This window comes from Coregonus clupeaformis, chromosome 28, assembly GCF_020615455.1.
Source record: "Coregonus clupeaformis isolate EN_2021a chromosome 28, ASM2061545v1, whole genome shotgun sequence".
Taxonomy (NCBI): domain Eukaryota; kingdom Metazoa; phylum Chordata; class Actinopteri; order Salmoniformes; family Salmonidae; genus Coregonus; species Coregonus clupeaformis.
This window is the reverse complement of record NC_059219.1, coordinates 24,546,389-24,560,188: the sequence shown is the minus strand read 5'-3', so window position 1 is coordinate 24,560,188 and position 13,800 is coordinate 24,546,389. Positions and strand designations below refer to the sequence as shown.

Genomic DNA, 13,800 nt, shown 5'->3' with positions numbered 1-13,800 from the left:
TCGAATCGCAATACATATAGAATTGTGATAATTGCAATACATATCGTATCGACACCTAAGTATCGTGATAATATCGTAATTCCCAGCCCTAACAAAGACCTGGACGTAGACAAACACAATCCACTTCATTTACAGACCTCAATATCCTACAGAGGCTTCTGACTTTCTCACTCTATTCCAACCATTCAATGCTCTATCAGTGCCATCGCAGACTAATCACCTATCCTTGTGATGCAGTACAATCACAATACAGGTCTGATTTCATCACTAGCGTAGGCCTCTCTCAACCTGCTAGCCTAGCGCTGACGTGTGAAATGTGAATGCATTTAGATTGTAATTAAATGCTAAATAGCAATCGCTAAAAGCTAGCTCGCTGTATAGATGAGAGCCACTTGGCCTGATTGCTCACGGTTGTGTTAGTCTGTTAGCACGTGGGCTAGCCGTTAGCATCCGCGTTTCCTATTAATCTGATGATGACCTAGCTGTTTTTGTTGTTAACGTATGCCCTGCAGTGCTACCAATGTAGCCTGTCGTTATGTGTATTATGAATGTATGGGTGGGAATGCGTTTGTCGGTGCGTGTCGATAGTCTAAAGTGGCGTCCTCCACTTTTGTCCTTCTCATTCATCTGCTCTGAGCTGATATTGAATGAAGGGAAGGAGACGAGTGGAGGAGGCTACTTTAGAGAGTTGAGATGCACCCCATGTGTTTCTCTCCACAGCATTCAGTCTGGTTTAGTTGCATCACTAATGCATGTTCTCTCTCTCTCTCTCTCTCTCTCAGGTGACAGAGTATCTCAACGGTCAGGAGTCTGCCAAGACTGCCAGGGTAAGTTACTCTCTCTACCTCTCTTGCTCCCTCTTTCTTGCTCTCTCCCTCTCTCTCTCTACCTCGCTCCCTCTCTTTCTCACTTTTCTCTCCCTCTTTCGTACTACCTCGCTCAACACAATACAAATTCAGCCTAGCTTTATTGGTATGATAGGTAAACCAGTGTTTCTAGAGCAGTAATTACAACTACTAGTAGAAAAAAGAGATCTCCTTAATTTCACTGCTCCCTCTCTCTTGCGCTCCACCTGTCTGTTCTCTGAAGACATTACACATCTCATTGGCAGGCAGTGCTGTCCTATATGGACGCTCGCCCACAGTCTGTGCAGGCCCACGCTGATGGAAAGAAAGCAAGGGATGGAGAGGGAGAGAGTCCACATGACACACAGGCCTCTTGCCCGCCTCCGCACATCCCAGGGCCAATCGCTGTGTCCGCTCACAGCACAGCAACCAATCCAAACGCAGGTGGTTGTACCTGTTTAGGTACAATAGCTAATCGTCTAGTCAGATGACAGAGCATATAAAAAAGCATATGGTTTTACCCGTTTAAGTATGGCCCAGTTTCATTTATCCTTGAGATTACACCGCTCAATCCTAATACTCATAGTTATACAGTAACTGTTTACCGTACCTTGCCCAAGGTTAGTTTGTCTAATCTTGGGGTGCTTGTTTTACCTGCTTTATGGTAAACAGGTGAAAATTCATTTATCCTCCTTAAACACTGTGACCTTCAAGAAAGCACAGTTCTCTCCAACAGCCAGTCATAAGACAAACACTCTCCCTGCTTTGACATATTGTCCAACCACACAACGCCATGCTCAAACAATCGCCCAATCACAGGCAAAGAGCGACAAAGCATGGAAAGAAAAGGAAAAGAAAAAGGAAGGACAACATTGACGACTAGCGCTAATTAGCATGGGCGCTAATTGGCTGTGAATCGTCACGTTAACAGCTGAACACACACGCTGCTGATGAGGAGAGGAGGGGGCCTCGGTTGGTGTCGTCTTGAAAATTCTCACACACACACACACCTAGAAATCCGCTTTAAACACCCCCCCACACACACACACTTCGACCGCCCCTCCCATTGCGCGTCCAACTGAACATTTAGCAGGAAATTGCTTGGATGCTTGATGAGGGATGCAGAGCTCAGCGGAGTGGATTTAATGGCATGGAGAAGGGAATAGACAGGGATGTGTCTGAAGCACCGGGGCCCTTCTGGAAAGGATTCAATGATGATGCTCCCCTCTTTCTCACTGGGGTGTGAGAGTACACTGATGTTCTCTCTACCTTTCAACCTCTCTCTCTACCGGCCTCTTTCTCTCTCTTTCGACCGGCCTCTTTCTCTCTCTTTCGAACCTTCTCTCTCTCTCTCTCTCTCTCTCTCTTTCGAGGGAGGCTGAGGGGAGGCTGTGGCGGCCATTGGAGCTCCCCATTTGAACTGAATGTTAATGTGAGACTATTTGTTGCTTGTCTGTTTTATTGTCAGCTGTTCATTAACCGCTCATGGTCCTTTATGTCTCCTTGTTGTATCTCAGCTCAACATCTGGCGCTACGGAGACTTCCGCGACGACGACGCAGACGAGTTTGGCTACAAACTAAAAAAATGAAAAACGCACGACGCCATTCCAAAGACCAACGCAGAAGACGAGATGCACTCATTGGACGAGAAAAAGTGACAGAAAACAATTCAACGAAAATAAAACAAAGTAAACGACAAGCATGGACTCTCTCTATCTCGCTCTCTCTCTCTCGCTCTCTCTCTCTCTCTCTCTCTCTCCCTCCCTTTTATTCCAAGTTCACCCTTTCAGTACTCTCTCCTACTATTCAGCGCATCCCTTCTGCCATCCCCTCCTCCCCCCTCCTCCTCCTCCCTCCCTTCTGACTCTGAAAGAGCATGCTATAGCAATGAACTCTTTCCATCATAAACCAGTGACTGTCCAATCCTTCCTTCCTCAGCCACTACCAGGCATTCTTATCATGTTCCTTCCCCCTGCTGCAGAGCTCCGTTAATTGCTATGTCATCCTTTCAGTCCGTTTCGTGATTAGTGACGTCATACGCCCACGTCAGCTAATCATGCGCATCGCTACCTTACCCTATCCCTACCACAGCCAATCCCTGCTATCCGTTGTACAGGAAAGGGGCTAGGCCTTGTGAAGGGGGAGCAGAGGATCCATTAACAGAGGATCCATTTATGCAGAGGATCCATTCACTTTTATTATTAACAGCTTTTTGCAGAGAGAAATGCTTCCTAAATGAATGACAAGAAATGAATAATGCTATGCTGAAAATGTTTTATGAAGTTTATTTTAAAAAGCTGGATGGAGAGCCACACAGAGGGGAAAAAAACAGATGGTCTTATTTCTCTCCTTGATGTATACCTATGTGATATGACATTTAATGACGTTTATGTTGGGAGTGTTTTGTTCTCGTCTTTCCTCTCTCTCTCTCTCTCTCTCTCTGAACACCTTGACAAACAGCATTTTCTCATCTTCCTCCTCCCTCTTTCTGTAATGTTTACATATGATGGTGACATGATGATCTCTCTCTGTCTCTCTCTCTCGGTCTCTCTCTCTCTCTGTCTCTGTATGCCGTAGCAGAAACAGTGTTTGAATTTGTTTCCTTATGATGGACCTTGTCATTGTATTAAAAAATTCTGCTAAATAAAAATGAGCAAATTGTAAAAAAGAAGCATGTTGTTGTTACTTGAATTAAATCGCCAAACAGACAAAGCAACTAGATTTCACCAAGGACTGTTAATGTCCTTAGCCTGGTTTAAACCAGACTGGATGCTGCACTCACCATTGAATCATGCTGAGCGCAGCTTTCAGTATGGTTTTACCAGACTATGGCGTCCTAGTTCTACTCAAAGGACTTAAAGTACCAGTGCTACTTAAGGTAGGTCACCTCTTACATTTAAAAGACTCTTACACACCTTGATCTCATTTGCATCCTAAATGAGCAGTGTTGTTAGCACAGAATGACACAACACACGCGACTGCACTATTCAGATGTATTTAATCCTAAATAACAGATAAGTGGTTGTTTGGTGTCACATTTATGTCCAATGTGACTGGCTTTCCATCAGTTCAGACAGTAAGTGGGTTGAGCAACGACTCAAGTACAAGTTGAAGTATTGACTACACAGCATTTTGAATGCCAAAATAAATGTACACCTTTGATATGTAAATGTTGCCATGCATAGTTTTGTGTACACATTTTATGATGTTAATCTGTTTATTTAGAACTAACATAACTGATTTAGCTATTAAATCCACAGTGTTTAATAGTATTTAGTCATTTTAGACCATGATCAGTTAAATCCATTTTTTTTAGCTATGTTTACATTTCAGTCATTTAGCAGACGCTCTTATCCAGAGCCACTTCCAATTAGTGCATTCATCTTAAGATGTGAAACAAAAGCCTGCACACATTGCGGCTCTCCAGGAGCAATATTGTTCTCCCCTACAATATTACCCTCAAGTGTCTTCAACCACAGGTCCATGTGGTTCACACACCCACCTCCCAAGAGGGCCCTACACCTTTGTCCAAGTCCTATTTTAGATCCTATTAGATATACACAAGTACCTCAGGGGAGGGGCTAGCGAGGGATCCTATTAGATATACACAAGTACCTCAGGGGAGGGGCTAGCGAGGGATCCTATTAGATATACACAAGTACCTCAGGGGAGGGGCTAGTGAGGGATCCTATTAGACACCAGTCTTAATCTCCTGCACCACCAACCAATCAGGCAAGGCCTTACTCATTTAGCACAAATCACAGATGGCTTTATTAATTTATCACAAGTGGCTGGCACCAATTACGGGGCGGCAGGATGAGGCAATATGCTCCAAGGGCAATTATGAGCTCTGTCGCATGGTGCCTTCTTCAGTCACTTGAGTCACCTGCTGAGTCTGATGACTGTGCTTTAAAAAGCCTTCTCTTTTCTCTCTCTCTCTCTCGTCCTCTCCCTCTCTCTTTCAGGCACCATTCTTTTCACGCCTGGCTTCTCCTCCAGACTGATGAGATGTCTATTAGGGCACCTGATGGAGGGCAGCCGGGACACTCCAATTAGTATGACATGTTACGTTTGGTATGGTTCCATAAGAAAGCAGGTTACGTAAGGCAAAAACGAAGGTAGGGTGGGTGGATGGTTGGCGTATAACGCAAACATCTAGCAACCCAAAGGTCGCGTGTTCGATTCTCATCATGGACAAATTAAGCGTTTTAGCTAATTAGCAACTTTGCAACTAATTGCTACTTTTTAGCTTCTTTTCAACTACTTAGCATGTTAGCTAACTCTCCCCCTAACCTTAACCCCTAACCCCTAGCCTAGTTAACGTTAGCCACCTAGCTAACGTTAGCCACAACAAATTTGAATTCGTAACAGATCATACGTTTAGCAATTTCGGAACATATTGTATGAATTGCAATTGATAACATATCTTACAAATTGCAATTCGTAAAATATCATACGAATTGTAATTCCTAACATATCATGCAAAATGGATGATGGACATCTACAAATGAATACATACCATACGAAACGTAACATATCATACTAATTGGAGTGTCCCGGATTAACATTTACTATGTTACGTCTACCACCAAGTCCAGGTTGTGGAGGGAGGAGGATAGGAGGAGTGGAGCTAAAGGGCCTGGTGCCTAGTAGGTAGGTAAGAAGTGCTTTCTCAAGGACTTGCAGAGACCTTGTGGAGTAAGTGGGGAGACATTAAAGAATCCGGTTTTAGCTCACTACACTTGTAGGGCTTTGGTGTCTCAACACAAATCTGTACTGTCTTCTTCCTCTCTCTGTCTATGCATTATTTGTGTAGCGTTTGGAGTCAAGCTAATGCATTTGGATCGGAGGCGAGACTGAGTAAATAGATATTAGAGCAAGCTAATGAGGAAGGTTTGTCAGCAACGTTGTTTGTGTGGAGATACTTCCCTGAACCTCTCAGTCTAACTGCAACAACATCAACAACTATCTACAATGATAAACCAATCTTCCCCATGTCTGTCAACTGATCTAGTTCAAGAACATAAAACCCATCAATGAAGTCTTTGTTTCCATTGAAGAAAATGGAAATTGAATTTCAATTCAAGGTCAAACGCAGGAAGAGTTTACATTTCCTGTAACAGGGCAACAAAAACTTGGAGACAAAAGTAAAGAAAAAAATCAATGACTTTGTTTCAAACAAAAGAGGGAGAGGAGCAAATATCTATTTTTCATGAGCCCAAAGCATGTTTCTCCTTTGAGGCGTTTTGGAGGGCGAATGAAACCTATTCAATAATTCAGAACTGAAATATGTTTCGGAGCAGATTTTAGTTTTTTCTTCAGACTAATGAAAGCGTGGTCCTCTGTAGACCATGGTTTTGTCGTGTGTGTGTGTGTGGTTCATCCTAGAATGCACCAGTGGTCATAGAGATTTTTTGTAAATTTACTTTGGAGAGTCTGTGCTCTGGTTTTAAAGTCGTACTACTAATAACTTTTCAGCCAAGTCAGAATCGTACTTTTCCACAACTGGAATCCCTTTGTAAATAATGTTGTCTCCAATGTTGGTTGGTGAAACTTTATCTTTCCTAATACGGCAACCCCAAGTCAAGTTAAAATCAACCTGTGGATGGATATTTAACATGCTAACATGGATGTTCTCACCACTGCACACAGTAAGGTTTGGATTCAATCTTTATTGCGGAAGATCTGTGTTATAGTGTGATTTAAATTTAAAAGGCATTTTTGATTAAGCCGAGTCTGACAAATGCAGCGTGTTCCGTGAATGCAGTGTCCGCGAACCCATTTCAATCACGCGGTAGTGCGGATCTTCCTCGATACAGATTGAATCTAGGCTTAAGTGTGTTTTGTGCTGTGAGTGCAGTCATTACCATGTCATGTATGTGATTGTATGGTGGCAGGTAGCCTAGCGCGTTGGGTCAGTCACCGAAAGGTCGCTGGTTTGAATCCCCAAGCCGACTAGGTGAAAGATCTGTGGATATGCCCTTGAGCAAGGCACTTAACCCTACTTGGTCTTGTATTTACTCTGAATAAGAGTGTCTGCTAAATCAGGGTTTCCCAAACACTGGTCAGATGATCCACAGATTCCTCACTATCCCACAATCTCTGTGTTCAACCAACTGTAAACCCTCCAACCGGGGAGTGTTCCCATCCGTCCTATAGGCTGCATGCCATATGGCTCCATATTTAGTGCACTACTTTTGACCAGGGCCCATAGGGATCCAGTCAAAACCAGTGCACTATATAAGGTATAGGGTGCCATTTGGGATGCTGCCCTAGTCGTAGTGTGCCACAGATGGATTTGTCCATTCAGTCGCTACATAACACTCTTATTATTATTAAGAGTAATTAAATAAATTAATGAGTTTGTCCTGTTTACCATGGAATAATTAAGGAGGAATTTTCCCCCATAAAGCCAGCATTCTCTAAGTATGCTATCTGAATAAAACATGTTTCTGCCCAGAGTATGAATTTTCTGTATTAAGCTTCAAGGCAGAATATTTCCATACACTCCCTCAAGTGCACGATTCAAGCGAAAGGTGAATCCTTCAAAGATTTGTTTTAATGGGGCCGTGCACTTTCAACAAACACTAGCCTTAACCACAAGGGAATGAATGATGTGATTGTAGGTTGATTTGTATATTTGGGAGGCTGACAATCCCTCTGTCTGCAGTCAGGTCTCGTTCAGTGTACAGAGCAGGGTTTATGTCTCACAAGTCAAGGTGAAATACAGGATTATTCTCTCCCTGATTCTCTCTATTTCTGTCTCTTGGACTCTATTCTCTGTCCGTCTGTCTCCTCTTTCTCTCTCTAATCTTGTTTTCTACCCTTTTCTATTGTACTCTGTTCTACTATTCTATTCTATGCTTTCTCTCTCTCTGGTTTTCAAGTCTTCTCTCCTGTACTCTGTTCTACTATATTCTCTCCTTCATCCTCTCTCTCTCTCTCCCCCCCCTCTCTCTCTTCCCTCCTTCCCTCCCTCCCTTTCTTCCTGCTATCACAGGCCTCAGGGGGATAGTGAACATGTTGCTATTTTAACCTGCCACTTGATCATGTGACTATGATGTGTGGTTGACAGCGAGGGTTCCTGAACACAAGTAATACCTCCAGCACTGTGAGTGTGTGTGTGTGCTATATCCCAGTGGGCAGGCCTTAGCATTGATCCAGGGACAACCGGCTTACACACCACACCTGGAATAAGATCGCTCTCTCTAACTCGCTCTCTCTATCTCGCTCTCTCTCTCTCTCTCTCTCTCTCTCTCTCTCTCTCTCTCTCTCTCTCTCTCTCTCTCTCTCTCTCTCTCTCTCTCTCTCTCTCTCTCTCTCTCTCTCTCTCTCTCTCTCTCTCTCTCTCTCTTTCCCCTCTCTCTCTCTCTTTCTTTCCCCTCTCTCTCTCTCTCGCTCTCCCTTTCCCCTCTCTCCCTCTCTCTCTCTCTCCCTTTCCCCTCTCTCTCTCTCTCTCTCGCTCTCTCTTTCCATCTCTCACACAAGGCAGCCATCTTGACATAGTTTCTGTCTGTTACAGTGCCTCTAACACTTCAGTGTATCATCACTGACTCTACCCTTCTTTCTCTAGTGCTGTGTCGCTGTCAAGCCATTACTGCCAAACCTTGTTTCTATTTAATACATTTCCCATCTGAATAAGAGAGAGAGAAAGAGACGAGAGAGAGACGAGAGAGTGAGGCAAGAGAGAGAAAGAAAACTCTCACCTGAGTTGAATGGGCCCTTGTCAATGTCAATGCATCTTCCTTTCAGACCAGTTCACTTATTCCTCTCATCCCTTTCATCTGGGTGCCGGGGTTGTGTTCAATTGTTTTAATTTTATTTTTTGTTGTATTTTACCCCCTATCCCCCAGGAGGCGAAGGTCGAGTCATGCGTCCTCCGAAACATGACCCGCCAGAACATGACCGTGCCTCTTTACAACTGCCTGCTTAACCCGGAAGCCAATATGTCTGAGGAAACACTGTTCAACTGACGACTGAGGTCAGCCTGCAGGCGACCAGCCCGCCACAAGGAGTCACTAGAGCGCGATGAGCCAAGTAAAGCGCCCCCCCCCATGCGATGATGTTGAATCAACGTGGAAAACTAATTGGATTTGAAAAAAGTAATCAACGTAAGGGCATGCCCTCTATTTTTCACCCAACTTTTAACCTAAATCCAATGACATGGTGACATTGTTTTTTATTGATTTCACGTTGAATTCACATTAGTTGACAACTTAACCAAACGTAAATCTAGACTACACGTTGAGCTGATGTCTGTGCCCAGCGGGAAGGCATCTTCATTTATACAGTAGGTGTTGAACTCAACTCTGACAAGGGCAACAAAATAAAAAAGTAAATGATTTTCTCTCTACCTTTGCATTACGGTAATTGCTGTGTTATTTGACTGGTATTTTTCTCTCTACCTTTGCATTACGGTAATTGCTGTGTTATTTGACTGGTATTTTTCTCTCTACCTTTGCATTACGGTAATTGCTGTGTTATTTGACTGGTATTTTTCTCTCTACCTTTGCATTACGGTAATTGCTGTGTTATTTGACTGGTATTTTTCTCTCTACCTTTGCATTACGGTAATTGCTGTGTTATTTGACTGGTATTTTCTCTCTACCTTTGCATTACGGTAATTGCTGTGTTATTTGACTGGTATTTTTCTCTCTACCTTTGCATTACGGTAATTGCTGTGTTATTTGACTGGTATTTTTCTCTCTACCTTTGCATTACGGTAATTGCTGTGTTATTTGACTGGTATTTTTCTCTCTACCTTTGCATTACGGTAATTGCTGTGTTATTTGACTGGTATTTTTCTCTCTACCTTTGCATTACGGTAATTGCTGTGTTATTTGACTGGTATTTTTCTCTCTACCTTTGCATTACGGTAATTGCTGTGTTATTTGACTGGTATTTTCTCTCTACCTTTGCATTACGGTAATTGCTGTGTTATTTGACTGGTATTTTTCTCTCTACCTTTGCATTACGGTAATTGCTGTGTTATTTGACTGGTATTTTTCTCTCTACCTTTGCATTACGGTAATTGCTGTGTTATTTGACTGGTATTTTTCTCTCTACCTTTGCATTACGGTAATTGCTGTGTTATTTGACTGGTATTTTTCTCTCTACCTTTGCATTACTGTAATTGCTGTGTTATTTGACTGGTATTTTTCTCTCTACCTTTCCATTACGGTAATTGCTGTGTTATTTGACTGGTATTTTTCACTCTTAGCACTCACTTCAAACCCTCATTAATTGTCTTTATGCAGTCTGTGTAATGGGTTTGCAGCATAACTGTGAGAGAAAGAAGAATCGTTTATCGTTGTTCTTTTTGTTGCTCCTGTTGTGTTTCTCAGGCGTTGAGAGGAAGTCAACCTCTTGTGTGTGTACTTAGCACCTTGTGTGTAATGGCATTCGGCGGCATCATGCTCTCGTGTTAATGTGAGAACGACGTGTTCGATTACTGTAGGAAGCTGTAAGTGCTAATCGTTTGTGTGTTAGACGTAAGCGTGTGCTCACACACACACTCACCTTCCAGGAATATAGGAAAGAAATCACAGAAAATAGAGAAAGGATGGAGAGAGGGATGGATAGACGGATGGAGAGAGAGAGGGATGGATGGAGAGAGGGCTGTGAGAGGGAGGTATGGATAGAGGGATGGAGAGAGGGCTGAGAGTGGGATGAGAGAGGGAGGTATGGATAGAGGGATGGAGAGAGGGATGGATAGAGGAATGACAGAGGGAGGTATGGATAGAGGGATGGAGAGAGGGAGGTATGGATAGAGGGATGGAGAGAGGAATGACAGAGGGAGGTATGGATAGAGGGATGGAGAGAGGGATGATAGAGGGATGAGAGAGGGATGAGAGAGGGAGTATGGATGGAGAGAGGGATGGATAGAGGGAGGGATGGATAGAGGGATGAGAGAGGGAGGTATTGAGAGAGGGAGGTATGGATAGAGGGATGGAGAGAGGGATGATAGAGGAATGACAGAGGGAGGTATGGATAGAGGGATGAGAGAGGGAGGTATGGATGGAGAGAGGGATGGATAGAGGGAGGGATGGATAGAGGGATGAGAGAGCGAGGTATGGATAGAGGGATGGAGAGAGGGAGGTATGGATAGAGGGATGAGAGAGGGAGGTATGGAGAGAGGGATGAGAGAGGGATGTATGGATAGAGGGATGGATAGAGGGAGGTATGGATAGAGGCATGAGAGAGGGAGGTATGGAGAGAGGGAGGTATGGATAGAGGGATGGAGAGAGGGATGGATAGAGGGAGGTATGGATAGAGGGATGGATAGAGGGGTGAGAGAGGAAGGTATGGATAGAGGGATGAGAGAGGGAGGTATGGAGAGAGGGATGATAGAGGGATGGATAGAGGGAGGTATGGATAGAGGGGTGAGAGAGGGATGGAGAGAGGGATGAGAGAGGGATGGATAGAGGGATGAGAGAGGGAGGTATGGATAGAGGGATGAGAGAGGGATAGATAAAGGGATGAGAGAGGGAGGCATGGAGAGAGGGATGGATAGAGGGATGGATAGAGGGAGGTATGGATAGAGGGATGAGAGAGGGATGGAGAGAGGGATGAGAGAGGGATGGATAGAGGGATGGAGAGAGGGAGGTATGGATAGAGGGATGGATAGAGGGATGAGAGAGGGAGGTATGGATAGAGGGATGGATAGAGGGATGAGAGAGGGATGGATAGAGGGATGAGAGAGGGATGAGAGAGGGATGGATAGAGGGATGAGAGAGGGATGGATAGAGGGATGAGAGAGGGATGGATAGAGGGATGAGAGAGGGATGGATAGAGGGATGAGAGAGGGATGATAGAGGGATGGATAGAGGGAGGTATGGATAGAGGGATGAGAGAGGGATGGAGAGAGGGATGAGAGAGGGATGGATAGAGGGATGGAGAGAGGGAGGTATGGATAGAGGGATGAGAGAGGGAGGTATGGATAGAGGGATGGATAGAGGGATGAGAGAGGGATGGATAGAGGGATGAGAGAGGGATGGATAGAGGGATGAGAGAGGGATGGATAGAGGGATGAGAGAGGGATGGATAGAGGGATGAGAGAGGGAGGTATGGATAGAGGGATGATAGAGGGATGATAGAGGGATGGATAGAGGGATGAGAGAGGGATGGATAGAGGGATGAGAGAGGGATGGATAGAGGGAAAGTGGTTGACACACAAAGGGACACACACACACAGAGAACTGTGCCTGCTCTCCTCCTGTCCTTTCCTCTTCCACCGTGTTGGTAAAATCCCTTTCTGGAACTGACAGCACACACCACAGGGTGGTAACCTCATCGCGAACGCAACCGTCCCCCTCTCCCCTAGGGCTACCCAACACTTCCGGAGCACTGCCAAGGCATGCATGGTGCCAGTGCAGAACACACACACTCCCTCCTCAAAACCCCCTGGCTTGCATGTCGTTGGCAGTCACTTCCAGAGACATGGAGGTACCCATGGAGAGAGAGCCCCTCCACACACACACACTTTCATAGCCTTTCTCTCCCCGATAGCGACAGAACACAGCCAAGACTCGTTGTTCTTCTTCCCATCCAGTTTGACTCTCCTCCACACACTCTCCTTACCCTCCTCACACTTGTTCCATCCCACCAGTCTTCCACCCCAACCCCCCTCCTTGCATGTCTTTGGCAGTCATTCCTGGGGATGTAGAGGTGCCCTTCGGTACCTAAACCCCCACCGTACCCCACTGCCCACCCTACCTCCCAGCCCACTCTACCCCCCTGCCCACCCTACAAGGAAATACAGGGTGGCGAGTTGTTATGCAGAGGCTGGCCTGTTTTGCTACCACTGGCACAATTCCTTGAGTCTCTGTTTATTACCAACCAACTTTTTACTCAGCCACATCTGTGCCATCAGTCACTTTGAGCTGGCATTGATGCGAGGACATTTCCCTCGTCGGTCTGTGTGAAATAGGAAGTCCGTGTTTACTCAGAGACGTTCAGATCATTATTAAAAGGACATGAATTTGACAAAGGACTCATTTAGATTTATTGTATTAGCAGATGTGCTAGCCTGGAGGTCAGTGTCTCGGCATGCACTGTGTGCTAATGGAGCTAGCCATGCTAGCAGAATCAGTGATGAGGCAACTGGCCTTCTCAGAGACAGACGGATAGAGCATGAGATTGGTCCTGATTCCAATTCTGTAGATGCGTGGCTGTCCTTCCTTCCTTGAAGTAGGTAACATGTTTTGCTCATGTCATGTGTCATGGATACTTCTATTCCTAGTTGGTTAGGTCAATGTGAGATTTTGCAGGTGTCCTGATGCTATGGGAAAGGGAAAGGAAAGGGAAATATGGGAGGGTTAGACAGGTGTCCTGATGCTATGGGAGGGTTAGACAGGTGTCCTGATGCTATGGGAGGGTTAGACAGGTGTCCTGATGCTATGAGAGGGTTAGACAGGTGTCCTGATGCTATGGGAGGGTTAGACAGGTGTCCTGATGCTATGGGAGGGTTAGACAGGTGTCCTGATGCTATGGGAGTGTTAGACAGGTGTCCTGATGCTATGGGAGGGTTAGACAGGTGTCCTGATGCTATGGGAGGGTTAGACAGGTGTCCTGATGCTATGGGAGGGTTAGACAGGTGTCCTGATGCTATGAGAGGGTTAGACAGGTGTCATGATGCTATGGGAGGGTTAGACAGGTGTCCTGATGCTATGGGAGGGTTAGACAGGTGTCCTGATGCTATGGGAGGGTTAGACAGGTGTCCTGATGCTATGTGAGGGTTAGACAGGTGTCCTGATGCTATGGGGGGGTTAGACAGGTGTCCTGATGCTATGGGAGGGTTAGACAGGTGTCCTGATGCTATGGGAGGGTTAGACAGGTGTCCTGATGCTATGAGAGGGTTAGACAGGTGTCCTGATGCTATGGGAGGGTTAGACAGGTGTCCTGATGCTATGGGAGGGTTAGACAGGTGTCCTGATGCTATGGGAGGGTTAGACAG

At 45.2% G+C, this 13,800-nt stretch overlaps 1 protein-coding gene across 1 annotated transcript in view; it reads left to right on the top strand.

The window, feature by feature from the left end:
• LOC121543416 (staphylococcal nuclease domain-containing protein 1-like) overlaps positions 1 to 3,164 on the top strand; it is a 277,997-nt gene extending 274,833 nt beyond the window's left edge. Inside the window, exons 23-24 of the mRNA XM_041853265.2 lie at positions 783 to 827; positions 2,363 to 3,164. Coding sequence (XP_041709199.2) covers positions 783 to 827; positions 2,363 to 2,434 — 117 coding nt within the window. The 3' untranslated portion in view covers positions 2,435 to 3,164. The remainder of the gene's footprint in view (positions 1 to 782; positions 828 to 2,362) is intronic.
• The last annotated feature ends 10,636 nt before the right edge of the window (positions 3,165 to 13,800 follow it).